The 18328-nt window shown below is 36.0% G+C and overlaps 1 protein-coding gene across 3 annotated transcripts in view; it reads right to left on the minus strand.

The window, feature by feature from the left end:
• Window positions 1–638: 638 nt before the first annotated feature.
• Window positions 639–18328, minus strand: part of ARL15 (ADP ribosylation factor like GTPase 15) — a 226547-nt gene continuing 208857 nt past the window's right edge. For 2 of the 3 annotated variants that reach the window (XM_062018555.1, XM_062018553.1), the window contains one exon: window positions 639–4893. In XM_062018555.1, coding sequence (XP_061874539.1) covers window positions 4741–4893 — 153 coding nt within the window. In that variant the 3' untranslated portion in view covers window positions 639–4740. Of the gene's footprint in view, window positions 4894–9675; window positions 9705–18328 lie in introns of those variants that run through there. The other variant, XR_009820879.1, reaches the window with a different exon arrangement.

The raw sequence follows: 18328 nt of genomic DNA on the forward strand, positions 1-18328 counted from the left end.
ATTTAAATGGCAACAGATCTTTTGTTTGGGATTTATAAGACTTAGCATTTTAGCTTGCAGTAATTTACATCAAAGTTATAATATGAGACTTCGGCCCTCCAATGGTAAATGTCTCCTTAGAAAAACAGTAGTGTTTCATACGTGGAAGTTGCCAAACCACAACAGGATTTATTTTTGTCTAGTTTTACTTAATACATGCAAATATTCCGAACTAGTTAAATTAAACCTGTTCTTCAGCCCACACAATGAAGTTAGTTTAACCATGAGGGCTGATTGAGAACGGTAATGATCTTTCAGTCTCCTCACCTAACAGAATACAGGTGCAGTACTTAATTTCAAGAGTCCTTTCCAACTGCAAATATTGAGAAAGGTATGGTTTTTGTTTTCATGTAGGATATGAGACTCTCTGTCATCCTTGCATTAACCTAAGCCCTGGATGACTAACCTTACAGCTGACACAAACAGATGTTTTTATTTGTTTAACTATTAGGTCAAAGAGCTAATGAGCTAATGAAAATTCTTTCAAGAGCTATCAAATGAGGCATGATTAGTAGATTCTCAGTTCCTACTTATATGAAACAAAAGAATCGAGAAAATATTCCAAGTTTACAAATCTTTAATTTCCATCTTAATCTTGGTAAAATGCAGATTTAAGAATAATAAAATGAAAGAGCATACCTCAGTAGCTAAATCAGGAACTCCAGTCTGGCTCAGCAGTGCTGTACTTCCATCAGCTGTTAGAATTTGTATTGTGAGAGTCTCTTCTACCCAAACTGTGTTTGATAGGATAACACGAGTTGTCTCCACATGCCTTTATTTTTCCCATAGTATTTGCTCAACTTTTGTATTTTTATATGTATTTTGACATGTCATTTTATTTAAAAATTATTTGTAGTAATATAAACATGCCCTCCAGCTTAACATTATGGAAAAATATATAAATTTTATTCCAGTCTCTGTTTGACCAATAAACATGCAGTATCTTTCAGATGTATTTCTAGGAAAACAACATCTTAATGTGGAAATAAATCAGCCAATATTCAGAAGTTTCTATTTTTTACATGTGTGTGTGTAAATGTGTAAACGTGTAACTGTGTATAATTTGTTTACACCTAGGAGTAAATAATTTATTTTGAAGATTCCCATACTGTCTGCGACTCAAGAAATCCAAACTTAGCAACTCAACTCTACACAGTGTTTATTTTTTCTTTTTCTTTCTTTTTTTTTTTTTTTTTTTGATAGTGGAAATCATGTATAAATCACAAACAGTACAAGTTCCTCATGTCAGCAGTTGTCCACTTGAATGGGTCAACTTCTGTGAATAGACACTGTATTTTTAGTATAAAGTCAAGATAATATGGCAGTTAACTCATACTTTTGACTAAGGTAAAGATACAAACTTTAGTAATATAAATTAATTGCCATTACAAAAAGGCAACTGTATTAACTAACATGGTACAAAAATCTGCAACTTCTATAAATATAGTGAAATGCAAGAAGTTAAACGAAAGAATACATCACAGACTTTTGTATAGCGCATTTGAAGAGGCAAGATAAGATACACATGGAGCATTATACAGCAAGAATGTCAAAACCCACTAAGATTTAACTTTTTTTCCATTCAAATGCTAGAAGTACAAGTACAGGACACAACACGGAAGCAGTAAGATTACCAGCTCAGATTGAGTAGATAAAGAGGTCTTATTGACAAGTTGTAAAGCATTAAGCAGCAGACAGAAGCTTGTCAAAACCAGCTGTTGTTGGATACTGATTGATAATGTTTTCATTCTGACGGCTGAGACACTGCAGACAGCCACAGGTTTGAGAAGTATCCCGGTGTGGGCACATACACATACACACACATACACACGCAAAGTAACTTAACAGATGGCTAAAGGACATTAAAGCACAGTAGCTTTTTTAAAAGACAATGTTCACTCCTTAATAAACCTGCATGGAAAATAAAGCCCAGTGCCCAAGTTTATTTCACCTAAATGATGAACATGTGAAAAAAAATTTTAAAACCAGAACAAAACAATTGAGACTGGTCATCTCAAAAAAACCTGCATGGTGCTTACATATTCTACCATAGCCAGAGTACTCAACAACATTTTAGACAAGGAAGTGTGAAGTGAGCTGCTATGAAAATTTTAATTCCTCCATAAAAAATGTTAAGGTGTTTACAGACATTTAAAAACTACACATCCACTAAGTCACCCACAACACAAAACCACAGAACTACATTCAAAGTAAAGTTAAGCATTGGTCTTAGCTTTAAGCAGCTATGAGGTATTGTTTCAACCTGTGGTGAGGAATGATCACTGTAATAGTAAGAAAAAGCATATTCAAAATCTTTCTGGAAAAAAAAAATCACTGCTCTTGTACAGTTGGCATTTTCCTAAAGAAAAAGCATTAAGCATCAAAAGGTCCTGGCCTAAGTGGCCAATGGCATATGCCAAAGCCATATTCTCATCGACCACTTGGACCTTTTGCATGTTAGTTACATAGCAGCTTCCAATAGTGCATAGCTGGGAAATCACAACCAAAATGTAACTTGGAAACTCTCAGCTTTTGGACTAGGCTCGCTAATGGTACATATAAGTTCAGTTTAAAGAATCCAATATAGTTGACTTTATTTTCCCTTGCTTTTGGTCCATAACTGTAATACGGGAAAGAAGAAAAATGGCAAAATACAATTCTCTCATCTTCTAACTAATGCTCAATGAAAAAGCAGTAAAATCTCTGAATCTCTTTTTGCTTTCAAAAACTGCTTACCTTCTCTGGGAAATAATTCTCTCCTCCCCACAACTTCTTATTTGCCATTGTCCCCGAACAGGAGAGAAATTTGGGGACCTTGTGGAAATCTGGGGACTCTGTAGCCTCTAAGCATACATTAACCTGGAACGGTAAATAAGATCTAGTTCCTCTTTAACCCATAGAAGAAGCACTGATGGGCAGCTGCATTGCCTAGTCTGTGCAGAGAGAACTGAACCAACATAGAGCTTCCCTCTGTGTTTTGAAACAAACAATTCCAGTTCCTGGATATTTCCAAGAGTATTAGGAGTGAAGCAATTGACCTGGCAGGAAAGAGAACTTAAACAAAGCAAGAAAAGATGCCCTTCAGGCTTTCTCCCTATTCTATCACAAAATTAAACATGGAGCTTATCAGTTCTCCCAGCTTCTTTCTGATAATAGGAAGCAAATGAAAACAGTGATCATCAGGCCATTCTGAGAGCAATAAAAACTTATTCAAAACATTCTGTTTAAAAGTATAACTACAAGTAAGAGAAAAATAGAGTTTACAGCTCTTTAAATGCTGATTCTTCCTATTTTCTTATCCCCAAATAAACTAGTGAGAAACTACAATAAATTTCAAACTTATAAAGTAAATGCTTAGAGAAGAAAGATATGTTGCTTAAAGCCTCGAAAAAAGGAGTTATGAGTTCAAAATACAAGCAGAATCAATGAGGAACCACTGACACCTCACTACAGTTTGTGTTTGCAGACACTCATGCACAAGGGTAGCTGAATGCACAAGGCACAACATTCAAGGTGTGCACCAGTCCAGTGACTGAATCGCACATACCCTTGTTGTGACTGACTTAATGGTGAACCAGTGATCTGGCATGTTTCCTTAATGGACAAAATCAGTTTTTAATGTTTAAAAAAATCAACAAAAGGCAGCCAAAAAACTACAATCATACAACAGATAGAGCAAATATGCATTGTGATACTGGAAACAAATGTGATTTTTCCAAGTACATTTCAAATTTTGTATCCAATGAATATCTTTTTGTCTTATAAGCAACATTTAGCACAGAAGAAGTTTGAAAGAACATATTAAAGTCCCTTGACAAGAGAAGCTTATGGTACAGGCACTGTAAGGCCCTTAATTATGGTATAAATGCCTTGGCAATGTTAAGATATCAGCAGTACTATGTGAGTGACTGATAATAAAGGAAGCAATCCTCATTTAAAATCAGTCACACTTCTAACCAGTAATAAAGCCTCCACAGCTGAATTAACAGATATTTGCTTTGCTTCTCTGATGGAAAACTACTTCTAACGAAAATTATTACCTCATCCAACTTTTGTATATTTTCTAAAAATATTGTTATTTAGATCACTTATTTATCCCCAATACTGTTATCTGCACACATCTTTTGCTAATTTAGCTTTCAGGAAACTTCCAGCAAAAATAGCGGTTCTGCTGTTAGAAGAGGAATCAACTAACTTGCCAACTGTGTTTTCACTTAGAAAAAATTCAGGACTAACCTTTGCATTATCATGAAACTGCTTGCCTTTAAGATATCCTATTAAGGTTCTCAGTCGCTGTACTTTCCATATGGCAGGGTCAGTAAACAAGCTAATACAGTTTAGTCATAAAAATCCTTAAGACATTAGTTAAGGTAGTAGGTAGAATTCCTCCTTTACAGACTACATTATTTTTGTGCGTGTAAAATTTCTCATCAAGGATGATCTCAACACAAGAAAGCAACACACAGTGTGCAGAAACAGTGGTAAACAAAAAGGAAATCCCTATTTCAGTAGTGCAGACAATTTACTGGAAATAGTTGCATACTTGATTCACAGAATATTTGTTTTAACAAAAGGACATTCTGCACTAACTGTGTACAGACCACATATCACAGCACAGTCTTGATACCATACCATAATTAGGCTGTGAGCAGAATGTGCAGGCAGAGTGATACCTGGACAACCACTCTGCTCTCTTGTGTTTCACATTCTTGAAGGTTCGAAGTCTCTCTCTTCTAGTAAGTTTATTAGAAGGGAGAAGCTGTCTTTTACTGCTTCCATATCATCCAAGGAGCAGGGTTTAAGAATCCAGCGCTTTCCACGTGCGAGTGGCTCAAGTTCAAAATATTTTTTTATCTATTAAGAAAAAAAAGAAAAGAGACCAATGTATTAATATTATAATGACAATCCTCTGTCTCTCAACAAACCAAACCAAACCAAACCAAACCAAACCAAACCAAACCAAACCAAACCAAACCAAACCAAACCATCATCCCCTGCCACCATGTGAAAAGATTGGGACATCCAGTTTTAGAATCTTACCCACAGCTGTTCTTATAATACAGGTTATATGATGCGACCTGAAAGTGTTTTCTTTAGGGGTGACTGACCTACTTGGAAGCTACCATTCTATCCATACATTTAACAGCATGGGAGGTCTGAGGAAGAATTATATAGATTTAAGGCAAAGAGCAAAGCACAGTTTTTCAGTGGGTTTCTTTGAAATTAAACATAGAAGATTAGCACTCTAATTATGATAGTAATAAGTAGTATACATGAGATATTATTGGTTTTCACAATCATAATTGAAAGTCCCACACATTCCAGCAGACTTTAGCTGCTAATAACAATACTTTTAAAAGCTTACAAACAAGAAAACTTTTTAAATAAACTAATTCTATTTTTACTTCTGCAGCAATAGCACAGCAAGGAGGCATAAGAATATGATGCAATATAAACTGCAAGTCTTAAGGTGATTATAAGCCTGACAAAATAACTGAGAAAAACGTAGTGCTATGGAAAGATAAATCATCACTGACAATAATTACATCAACTGTCAAGGCAAAAACACAGACCTACAGAAGAAGAAGAAAAAGTCACTTACTAGTATACTCTCATCACTTTTCAAAACAGCAAGTACAATATCAAAACATATTTTTGTATCTCTTAGGAGAAGACAGCAATCTGCAAGTTATGGTCCATAGTTTGCTGTTTTCATCATAATTTCAGTCTCTGATAGTATTTGATCCAATACTACTTGATCCAAAAGTACAATCATATTTGACTTGTCAAAATAGACATTTAGTTTTCACATCTCAAATGATATCCATCAGTACTTGCTATTATTAGCATACCAATAGAAATATTTAGTCCTGACTTAGTTTGACATTTTTGTTCTGTGTAATTACTGCCAAAAAATCTTCATTATTTTTTATTACAGACTATACCACAAATATGCACAACAGGAACAATTACTTGCACTGTTCTAGGTAGTAGAGGCCCTAGACTGGCATCTGGAACTACACTATGTAAGGTTCCATGTTCAGGGGGAAAAATGAGAGGAAAGAGAGAGAGGGAGAAAATGAGGGAGAGGGAGTGGGGAGAGGGAGAAAGAAGGGAGGAAGGAAGGAAGGAAGGAAGGAAGGAAGGAAGGAAGGAAGGAAGGAAGGAAGGAAGGAAGGAAGGAAGGAAGGAAGGAAGGAAGGAAGGAAGGAAAAGGCTTCCAAGGCCCAAACAAGCTGCAACATTTCTATGCAGCTCTTACAGTGTCTATACAACAGTTTTGTTTACCTAGTAACGTATTTTAATAGACAAAACTGTAGTTGTATTAACGCACACAAATGAGAATTCAACCATGGCAGATTTCAATACGGTAGGTAGAGTTTCTTATTTTTTAGAAAGGAATTTAGATCAGAATGTTTAGTGACAAATATCAGAAAAAATGGTGGCTTTGAGATGCAAACTTCCGCTTCCCCGGCTAAGATGCAGATGAAATGTGCTAAAAGCTATTTCCAGCAAAGCTGAACTGTATCAGTAACAACCTGTAAACATCAGAAAATGAGGCACAGCACTTGACATTCACTGCCCCTCAAATTTCAGGAAACATAAAAACTGTAATAAATGGGACCTCAACAATCAGTATTTTAATATCCTCATACCTACTTTTTAGCATTGCTATCTCAGTGCCATATTACTACCTTATATGTTAGCATGATTATATTTGCAGAACCTAAATACTAATCTCCATAAGGGATATATTGCAATGCCTCCAGCAGCTAAATTGACATCACATTGAATTTCCCCCCACTAATGTATTGAATTAATGGCATCAATCATAATATTGGTGAAGCAGGGTAAGTCTCTTGCCTGTTTCAGCAACAGCCTCAACTGCTAAAAAAGGGGAGGAAGTAAGAGCTGTGCAGAAGCATAACAAAGCAACGTGTGAGTGCAACTAGCTGATAGAGCTGCCTGCTGGTGTTAAGCTGACAAAAATGGCTGAGAAATTTGAGATGTTTTAGACCCGCAACCTAGAAGATGTCCACTACACACCCTCTACTGGAAAGCTGTTGCCATCAGCCCCTTGAACTCCCTGAAGTCTGTCTGCAATCTTATTTACAGAGCCTCTTGAATGAACACTATACCATACGAGGATATGATTAAAACTGTAAAGAGAGTACTTGGGTTTAAAAGCATTCAATATCTAGAAACATATACATAATTAAAGGATGGCAGTAAGCAAACTAGCACTAAGTTTTGTGTGTTTGTGGGCAAATATGACACTGCTTACCAAGGTAGGCCCTATCCAGGAAAAACACAACTGTATTTCAGTGAATGCAGATGCTAAGATGTCATTTCTGTTCCAGCACTAGAAAAGCATCAATTGATTTAGTGATGCAAATTTTGAAAATTATTTATTTGGATGCCAAACTTTTATTAAAATGTATTTTTTCCCACTTCAAGGTATATAATCAAAATATAATGACATCAGCAATGTGTGTTATTTTCAACACCTAAGGAACAATTCACAGTGTCTTCATTAATGGGCTCAGGACGAATGCTGAAATTAAAGTGCTTGTTAAGCAGCGGCCTTTGAAATAGCAAGTTCTGATAATGGCATGTAAGCACAACTGCTTATATTCACATAAGTAACAGGTATTTTGTTCATACCTACAGACTTGTCTCTAATCCAAATATAGAAAAACACAGTAATTGGCTTACAAATAATAAATAAGTAAATCAGAGTAGTACAGAAGTGATTTTTTTTCCAACCCAAGGGGCACTCTGTGGTATGTTACTAAATTTCATCACTTAAAATTTACATCACACTGGAGTTTGCTAAAGCCCAGAGCTTTGAAAGCATGCTCTATGACTTTGAAACATCCAGCAAGAAGACTGCAGATGCAAATATTTTCCAATTTACTGTAACTTCTGCCCTCTTTGACTCAGAAAATGTCATTCAGTTCTAAAAGCAAGAAAGCTTTTTTACGCTTAAAAAAGGAACACTTTTTTACATGCAAGAGATGAAGCAACTAAACGAAGACAGACCAACACGATCAGATGCCCCACATTGTTTATACAGTTGAGTTTTCCACTGGAATGCTCTCAGCTCTCCATCCGCTTTTGTTCTTCTGGTTGCTTTCTGACCCAATGACCGCCATTCACACTCACTCCCTACCAGATTTCCTAGGAAGACACACACTAATCACCAAAATACCCAAAGGAAGCCGAAATTCTCTGAATACTCACACACTTAGGTAGTTCTTGCATAATCAGATAATCAGCTATGACTATTTTACAGCTCCCTTCAATCACACTGGCACAAAAGGGGTGAGTTCCTAAGAGAAGTTCTTTTGTCTTCCCCTCCTGCACAAATGGTGAAAAGCTTTCTGCCTGTTCATGGATGCTGAAGCAAAAGAATCAAACATGCGTCAGATGTCTGACACATTAGACATGCATTTACATACTGGCCTTGCATTTTAAAAATATAATTAGCTGTAGAAGAAAATACAATCAATTAATTCCACATAATTTTAAGACTTCTTTACCACTTTTTTAGGGGATCTCACTATGTCTTGACTCCACATGGGGGCCTTGTTTTATAGAGAAGCTGACATTGTATTTATGCCACATTCTGAAGTCAATAAAATCTAACAATGCACATTTGCAATTATTCCCACTCTTCCCACACTCCACCTTCTAAGTCCTATTCTACTGGCACAACACAATACGCATATGGTTATCAAATGTTACTTAACCTACGTCCTAGAAAAGTCAAGACACAATATAAAGATTGGTGCCCAGAACCTCAGCTGGTGTAAATTAGCATAGCAGAGTGGAACTGATTTTACTAAATTGCTACATGTTAAGCTGAATAACGAGGCCCTGCTGAAAGATTTTATATCTCTACTACTGAACCTCCTGAATCGCATCTAGCCAGTTCACAACACACATGAACAAAAATGTATAGGGAAAGTTAGACACTGTGATATATGAACACAGATTAATTTCTCTCTGTTGCTCAATGTGAAGAAGTTTTGACTTAAAGTATTATTTTTCACTCAAATTTAAAATTCTCATACCTAATAAGGGTTCTGTCTGACTCTGACTAATCTGTTGTAAATAAATACAAAATTCAGGAAGTCACATTCAACAGGCTGTATTTAGAGAACTTAATGGACAAAATATCTTTTTTCATTCATTGCTCTTTTACTGAAAGCTTTAACTGAGGGAAAAAAATGGTAATCCTACCTGTATATTATATCTAATCAAAGGCTGCACAGTCATGTCAGTGTCCTCACTAATCTAAATTTTTTAAAGACTTTTACAGGATTAAGCAAGTACTATTGCAAAAATGTGACTGGTGGAGGCATGAATTAAGCTAAAGCTACTTAATTTGCTGTTTTATTGTATTAACCACAAGAAATCTATTCCAAAGCTGCACAGACAAGAAATGCAGTAATAGTGGGAGACTGGAGTTCCCCATATTCACATTGTGAAAATTTCATTGAGCTGCAATGCTGAGATTACCTTTTCAAACCTTACGAAAGTCTGCTTTTTGGAGCAACTGTTCAGAAGATGCAGTAGAGAGAGGTAATTTTGATTGCCCAGTCCATGAACAACAGATGAGCTGCCTTTAACAGTGATCAAAGCATGCACAAATACAGTAGCTTTGGAGAAGAGAAAAAGACAAAAGTCATCACATAGCATTAAGTTTTAAAACGGGAAACTACACAAAACGAGTAACTTAAAGAAAATTAACTGTACTGCCAAAAAGGTAAAATGCTTGCAGGTGGCATAGAAAAAAACCTGCAATTAAAGTCTCAGAATATATTTATACTGCAACAGGAGACTTTAAAAGACATGAAAAAAGCTTTCAACAGTTGCAATAAGGAAAAGGATGGTATTAGAGGTAAGAAGCCATGTCTAAAAAAGGAAAACAGAGAACAAAAGAACGGAAATTCTGGAAAATTAAATAGAAACCACAAATGTTGACCTACTAACCATAGAGTGGAACCTATTGCTTAAATCACCACTGATGCTAAAAAGTAACTTGAAATCCACTCTAGTTTATGTTAGTGTACTGGACTGCATGCTGCATAGTCCCTTGAGCTACACATGCTTTTCTGCTGGTCCTCTGAATACAGCGATTTATAAGTGTGAGTGGAATGGATTGGTAGCCACTTCATCTTAAATCAACTAGCTCAATCCACTGCTGTATAAGAACATTTTCATGCTTTTCCCTAAGAATCTCCTAGAAATTTCTTCATCTGACACTTAACTTGGCAAAAAAGTACCCCTTCTCTGACAAGAACAACTGCTCCAACGTGCAACACTGTCAGCAGAAGTTTCATTACATTTATTCTTCCTACAGACACACTTCATATCTTCCTGAAAAGATACTTCACATGTATCTGCTTGTATGCTTCTTCATAACAGTGATCTCATCCATGTCTAGAGGGATCCTTCTAATGCACCTATGCCTCATAAGCACTCCTCCTAGAACACCTATACCTCATATTTATTGATTCCATATGGAATACCTCCTGTGCAATGGGGAGGGAAATGAAAGTGCGTCAGCTGGTGGGAAGGAATGGTGATAACGCTGTGGGCTGCAGCAATCTGTGCACAGGTGTATACCCAGGAATGCTAGCTGAGGTTAAAGAACACTGTCAACCATGGAAATGCTCTTAAATTCCCATTCTTTGAGGCTAAATATTTAACTTCCAGATGACTTTTATGTGACATCGAATCCAAATTCTGTATGTATAAGGTTAAAAATTTGTAGTGAATCAATTAAGATAATTAGAATTATGTAACCCAGCTGCTTTAAAAAACAAACAAACAAAAAACCCCCATTAACCTGCTGAAGTAAAGCCAAAACAAACCCCAAAACTGTCTTCTTCAGTATTTCTGTGTGATGGTAGGGTGCGCAATTTCTCTAGACAAGATTTCAAAACCACCTGAAGCCTTTTTCATACAGTCATAGCTAGAATCACAGAGCGGTCAGGGTTGGAAGGGATGTCTAGAGATCATGCAGTCCAACACCTTTGCTAAAGCAGGTTCATGTGTCCAGGTGTATTCTGAAACCTCCAGAGGAGGAGACTCCACAACCTCTCTGGGCAGCCTGTTCAGTACTCTGTTACTCTTATAGTAAAGGAGGTTTTCCTCATGTTTAAGTGGAACTTTTTGTGTTCCAGCTTTCGTCCATTACCGCTTGTCCTGTCACTGGAACAAGAGAAAAAAGTGTTGCCTGATCCTCTTTACCTGTCCCTTTTAAATACTTTTTGTACAACTCATCACAGGTAGTGCTGAATGCTTTACAAATTATTATTTCTAATCTGTATATATTTCCATTTTTTTTCTTTTAAATTTTGCTTTTCACAAAAGATTACCTGAAACACTTCCAACTGAGCTTTTTACTTAGCTTTGTAATAGATCTAGCTGATATTTTTGGCTCATAAGTCTTTCCGAAGAGGAATAGTGTCACTTATACACATATGGCATAAAATAATTTACAGAACGATTTCTGGAACAGATGTACTTTTCCATCCTTATTATCTCCAGTGGCCGTACAACACTACCCTTTTCAAATTGCAAGTGGTTGATGAAAGAAACACATTTCAAAGAAAATATCTAACTATTCTTAATAAAGAAATAGATGCCTGGTAAGTCAGCATAGACATGCTGTTCCAAATAGAGAGTAAATGTAAGTGTGAGACAAGAAAAAGGGGAGTGAGCTAGAGAGCTGGAATAAGAATACAGAAGGGTGCTGTAGAATATAAAATATTGCATCATCTATCAGGACAAGGAGAGTGGAAAATTTTAAAAACAGATAAATTTTTATACAGATACAATAGTCATGTTACAAGAAATCTGAGACAAGTAAGGCAGATGAGAGTAAGAACAGAAAACTGCTGAGGGTGCAAATGTACCACTGAGATTTGCATGATGAGATGGAAGTAAAGGCAGGCTTCAAGGAACTATTAGCATTTTTCAGCTCTTCTCATGCAAGTCTTTACCACACAACAACATACTGTGGCATATTAGATTTCTTTGGTTACATTTGGTTATTCTGTTCAAACAAATAAATAGTAAAAATAGAGTAGCTGCCAAGAACATACACCTATGCTTTGCCTCCCATGTCTCATTCACAGTGTAATCTGTTTCTATAAGCATATGCTTATATGACATGAGAACAACAGAAGCACATCTATATACAGAAAACCAGAATTCCAGATGAAAATGAATAAAATCAGTGCCGGGCTGGAGAAATAAGACAAAGGCTCACAATATCCAACCATGCAGTGTGCTAAGCAGCATCCTTTCATGAGTGATTTGTGAAACAACAAGAACAGAGAAGCAGGCATTGCACGAAAATGCATGCAATGAAAGCAGAGTAAAATATTTTTCTTTAATTCTTCAAATTATTTGAAAAAATTAACCAGCAATGGAAATCATAAATCACATCTAATACAAAAAGATTACTACTAACCTTTTAAGCTACTGTTCTATTGCTTCCTCTCTTACTCACTGTTTTCTGAAGTGAAGTACTTCAGAAAGAACACCCATATGGGAATCCAGTTTCCCACTATCTCTAAAATGATGCAAAATGCATGCATAATCATAGATAAAGAAAAAGGGATCACTTTACATAGAGAGGATGTTTTAACTTGAGTAACTTAACTTCCACTACGTGGAAGCAAGCTGAGTGAACTAATGCACAGGTTTGCAGAAATTTGGCTGGACAAGCCATGAATGACCAGAAGGATTTTGAGAAGATCGGTGAATACTATGAGATGCTGAAGAACTGCATAGCTGACTTTTGAACTTAAAAAAAAACAGGCTAGTTTCTCTCTTTTTCCAAACTCCAGTGTTACTCCTTCCATTGCAGTGAGTTCTACCTCCCTGAGCAATTTTTTAGTAAAAAAGTCACATGGAAGGGATAAGCAAGAGAATAATGAATATTCTTCATTTACTGTATCAAGACACCACTTGTGCTACATTATCTTGACCCATACTTCAAGAAGACTGAATAACAGGCAGTAGATCAAGTGTTGCATTTAAATAAAAAAAGAAAGATTTACTGATATCTCCAGCAGAGTATCAAACTTTATTAAAAAAAACCCCACGCTTCAAAACCGTACCCAAAGAAATCACGCTCCTCTCCAAAGACAAACGCTAGGATAGACAGAACAAAAAACAATTATGGCTCCCTTGGAGGAGGGCTACTGATAATAATATTGAAGATGCGTAGAACAAGGTCTGTAATAAAGCTGTTGCTGTCACTCCATGTGAATTAAGGCTTGCCTTTGCATGCCTACAACTGTGGAGTGCCTTCACAGAGTCACTGAAAAGACAGATTATTTCTGAAGAAAAGCACCTGAAGGTAGGAAGATTACGTTCTACTGAAGCCCCAGTTCTCATGACTGTATAAATGGAAAAACAAAAGCAGGTATTTGTCAAGTCATTCTGGCAAAAATGGAAGCCAGGCTGTCAGATAGCTTCTTCCTTCTGCCTCTGAATCTATCTTGCAGTCTCAGTATTACATCCAGAGTAAGCTTCTCACTGGAAAGGAAATTGTATAGCATATATAGCTGACATTACTTTTTTTTAATAGGATAAGATTCATATCAGTTAACTAAAACACTGTAATGCAATAGATTTTGCTAGGCATTCTCCTCTTAACTTGTAGGTTACAGAGTAACCTACCTATTCAAAATTGTGGTCTAATGAAGCTATAATCACCTCTTTAAATTTTCAGGTTCTGGATTGGGGTTCTGCACATTTAGAACTGCTGATTGAGTTTTATTTACAGTAGAAGTCACAATGTGATAAGTTTGCTGACCACCAGTGACAAGATAGAAGTTTATAGTTTTTTGAAAACATATTTTAAATTTGTGCCATTTTACTTCTTGAACTGTTAAATACGACTACAGCAAAAAAGACCTTAACTAAGTACTTCATACTATATCAGGAAAGGTTCTGTATAGTGAAGTTAATGAGTCTAACTCCTGAACTCACATATAAGAAACAACCAATTATCCCGTCTGAAACATAGGCTTGTAAAACTCTCAGTTCCTTGTAAAATGGTCTGCTACACACAAGTAAGATGTTGTTTAAATGATTTGTTTGACTAGATGCATTCACCATGAAATTGATTCTTTCAAAGCATTATTTTTAAACTTGAAACGAGTTAACTGCATAAACTGAAAAAAGGGAAAAATGGCATTATAAAGCATAGATTTCACTATGAGTTTAGTGTTTTAACGAGGTTGAGGGTTGCTTGAAGAAACTTATCAAGAACAAATAGTCATTCGTAGGGCAGCAATTGAGAGATTTGATACAATTAAACTGTTCTGCCATTTCTATGTCAAGATGTATGGTATAGGAACTAGTGTTATTCCACTACAGCATGGGCAGCCTCAGAATAATACAAAGACAGTAAAACCACAACTAGAACATCTTTCAGCTATAATCACCAAAAAGAAATCCTAGTTGCTACTTTTCTATGGGCTGAGAGTATCACTATATTGTAGGTTCACACCTGACACTTCCAGTTATATTTAGTTTTATTGTTTTGTATTCCTTTCAGGGAGCAGGTAGCATGAGAAAGGGAGAACTAGCAATAGTTTAATGAATATTCTTCAATCTTCATCTCAGGGATGCAGTTTTCAACTTTACTGTGGTGCAAATTTCAAAGAAAAAGAAAAAAACATTGCAAAGAGGTCATGGAGTTGAATGTTTAAAAAAGAAAACAAAGCTATAAATATGTTCTTCAAAAAAATTTTAGATTTCAATATTTAGCACAATACTATAAATACAGACAGATTTCACCAGGGTTACTGAACAGATTAGAATTTACAAAATAATGTTTTATGTTTGCTTCTATAACTGGAAAATGGTTCTATTGGTTTATAATGAATCAGTGCACTAACGCTACATTGCTAGTAATTCACATATGCTTTAGTGACTTAAATCAAAACAGCCTACTTGATAACAGCTAAAATTTGAAATTTTACTAATGGAACGTTTCCAATTATCCTCTCAAAAATAAATAAACTCATTACAAGATGAAGCACAAACAATAGCTTTGATTTTTTTTTTTTTTTTAAATCAATACATCCAATAAAGTGTTTTATATGTTGCTCCAGAAATCTAGAAAAGACATTACGCTGCCTACTGCAAAGTTGTTTTGGAGAAGAATCAAATTCTTCTTTCACTTTGATTAAAGAAATATCTGCACATTGTACAGCAGTTTACTCACATCCAGTGAAGAGTGCCACCAGCCATGCCGTTTTATAAGCCCAGTTGTAGACAGATTAATAGAAAGGGCAGTGTCATCATCATGTCAGTCAGACCACAGGCAGTGCAGCATGAATTGCAGCGGGAAAGCAGAGAGAGGTGTGAAGAGATCAACCACATAAAACAGCTTTAGATGACTTACAAGCAATAAAACATCCTGCTTCTGAAGATGTCTAATCTGTCACAGCAAAATTGACAGTATATTAAAAGAAAAAAACTCCAGCTCAGTTGGTACTGTGTCAACTTGATGTTTGCCAATTAGAAAGCAAAATATCTGCCAATGGGCTTGATGGTGCTTACAGAAGACTATACTGAAAAGTGGACAATGATCAGAAAAATCAAGATGAAACAGTGATGACAGTCTCAGGATCAAAAGGGGTTCATTTGTTGCCTTGATAAGAGTTAAAATGTATTAACAGAATCTATAAGTAAAAGCAAGGTATAAATGCAAACAGTGGGGGGTTTAGATTAAAGTCAAATGCAGGACAAACAACTATCATATAAAAATGTATCACATAAAAAAATCTACTGTCTGTTGGTCTGATTAGATGTTCAGCTATTCTTTGGAGAGAAGAGAGAGTAGTTCTGCTTATTTAATATGAAACATGTACACTGTAACACTTCTAGTATAATTTATATCGTTTTAGAATAGATATTAGGAAACACTTTTTCACAAAAAGTGTCGTTTAGCATTGGAACAGGGTGCCCAAAGAGGTGGTGGGGTCACCATCCTAGAGGTATTTAATAGATGTGTAGATGTGTTGCTTAGAGACATGGTTTAGTGGTTGATGTGGCAGTGTTGAGTTAATGGTTGAATTCCATGATCTTAAAGGCCTTTTCCAACCTAAACAGTTCTGTATGATTCTGTGATTCTATTTTTTATTAAGAGTTAACATATGTGAATTTTAGCAATTTGGTTAAAACACTAGTTTCCTTCTCTTCTTCTCTGTATTTACACATTCAGTAGGCCAATAAAACTATATATGAAGTTATATTGTTCCATTAATACAGCCGGTGCATTCACAAGTCATATATAAACCAATCCTTATTTTTGTGAACATACCTCTCCTGCATAATGAATTTTCTAACCTTAAGGGTAAACATGAACAATTAAATTATTTGATTTTCATTATCCACAGTATATGATTGATCAGCTAACCCATTTGTTTTTCCATCCTCACTGGATGACATCTGAAAGCACGGCAGTTGCAGGCAACCTAATGTGTGAAGGTCAAGCCTAGAGTGACATGGTTCACTGAATGACCAAACAGAGGTTTACATATTTCTTTTATGGCTGATAGCATTGGTTTTGGCCTAGAAGCCACTAATGAACAAAGAGAGCTCTGATCCCTTCTGGAGCCATTCATATGTGATTCAGATTCAACAATACAGCACTTTGATCCACTGAGCTACAGAAGGATCGGATATTTCCTGAAGGAGTCATTTTGGGTGAAAACAGAGGAGAAGAAAAGAAGGGAATTTTCCCAATCAGGTCAATCTTACTGAGACAGCACTCTTCTCACATCTGACATGCATTATACCCTTGTGAGAGTTTTGAAGCTTTGGAAAGATGACAGATGACTGAGGTATGGAAAAGAGGAGCAAACTGTAGTATCAGTGTCTCAAGTACAAAGAATAATTTTTTCTTTTAAAAAACAGAATAAGATTACTTTTCAAGAGAAATAAATAGAATTAGCTGTTGCAAGCCATTTGCAACAAAGAAGGACATTCAAATGAACAACCATTGCAGCAAACTGGATAGCAGCCTTCCTAGTTATGTTTGAAAATCTTGCAGTACCATAGTAAAAAATATTCACTTCCTTAGTCTGATGTAGCTGAAATGAGCAGGAGATGTATGGAGAAGTCTATAAAAAAAATAACCTCAGAGAATGAACACCTGGTTCCTTGAAGGTAATCTTTCTATCTTGACACCAATATACTTCACATAACCCAAGAGAATTAAAGGACTGTTTGAAGTTAGAAGAGCATGTACATGACACACCATTTGGAGGAGTATTTACTTTTTTCAACAGACATAAGTATTAAGCACAGGTGACGGATTCAGATCTGCAGGAATGAATGGAGGCTGGAATGTCTAGACGACCAGGAAAGCATAACACAGGTGTGACAACTTTGCTTGACTACCACATTCCAACATTTTCAGTATAAAGTATAAGTAACTTCCATCATCTGTTGATATAAAAGCAGAAGAGGGAAAACATATTTGGCTTTGTCTACTACAAATGTCTACTCATAATAATTTATTTTGGAAGCTAACTCTTCTTTTCATATTTGGGTTGGATGCTGCCAGGTCCACCTGGGGACGGCTCAGCTCTGGCTGTTCAGTACAAGAGTTTTCAGTTCAGAAAACACTTTAAATTCTCTGTCACCAGTTTAGGCAGATTGCTCATACTTCAATGTTTTTTATGTGGCTATCCTACTGGACAAGAAGTGCTTTTTCTCTCAAGAGAAAATCTTTGTATTTGACATGTACACTCTAATTTTTTTAATCCCTTGCCAATGTTATGTATACTATGATTCCTCATGTATACATTATATAAAACACACTGCCTTTCCTCAGATGAGCTACACTGACAGCCAATTACCAGCAGCAAGAAAGTTAAGGTGAAAGTAAATGGAATCAACAAGGTGGTAACCCCAAAACTATTGCCAATATTTGCAATAAAAAGGGGTTCACCACCAATCTAGCACCATAAAAGAGACTACCACCCTCTGTGAACTACTCAGTTTTGCAGTACTACAATGTCAGATGTATGTTAAAAAAATCTTGAACTGCTGTGTTTCTGTAAACAAGGCAACTAAAAAATATCTACTTTTTAATGTAGTACCTCAGAAAAAATATGGAACAAATATTTTGCACCTCCGTACTAATTCAATGTCAATAAGAAAGTTTCCTCCAATTTTAAAAAACATAGTTCACAGGGAAAGGGTGAGATTTGCTTTGGAAAGTTCACCTGCAGCTTACGCT

Source organism: Colius striatus, chromosome Z, assembly GCF_028858725.1.
Source record: "Colius striatus isolate bColStr4 chromosome Z, bColStr4.1.hap1, whole genome shotgun sequence".
Lineage (NCBI taxonomy): Eukaryota > Metazoa > Chordata > Aves > Coliiformes > Coliidae > Colius > Colius striatus.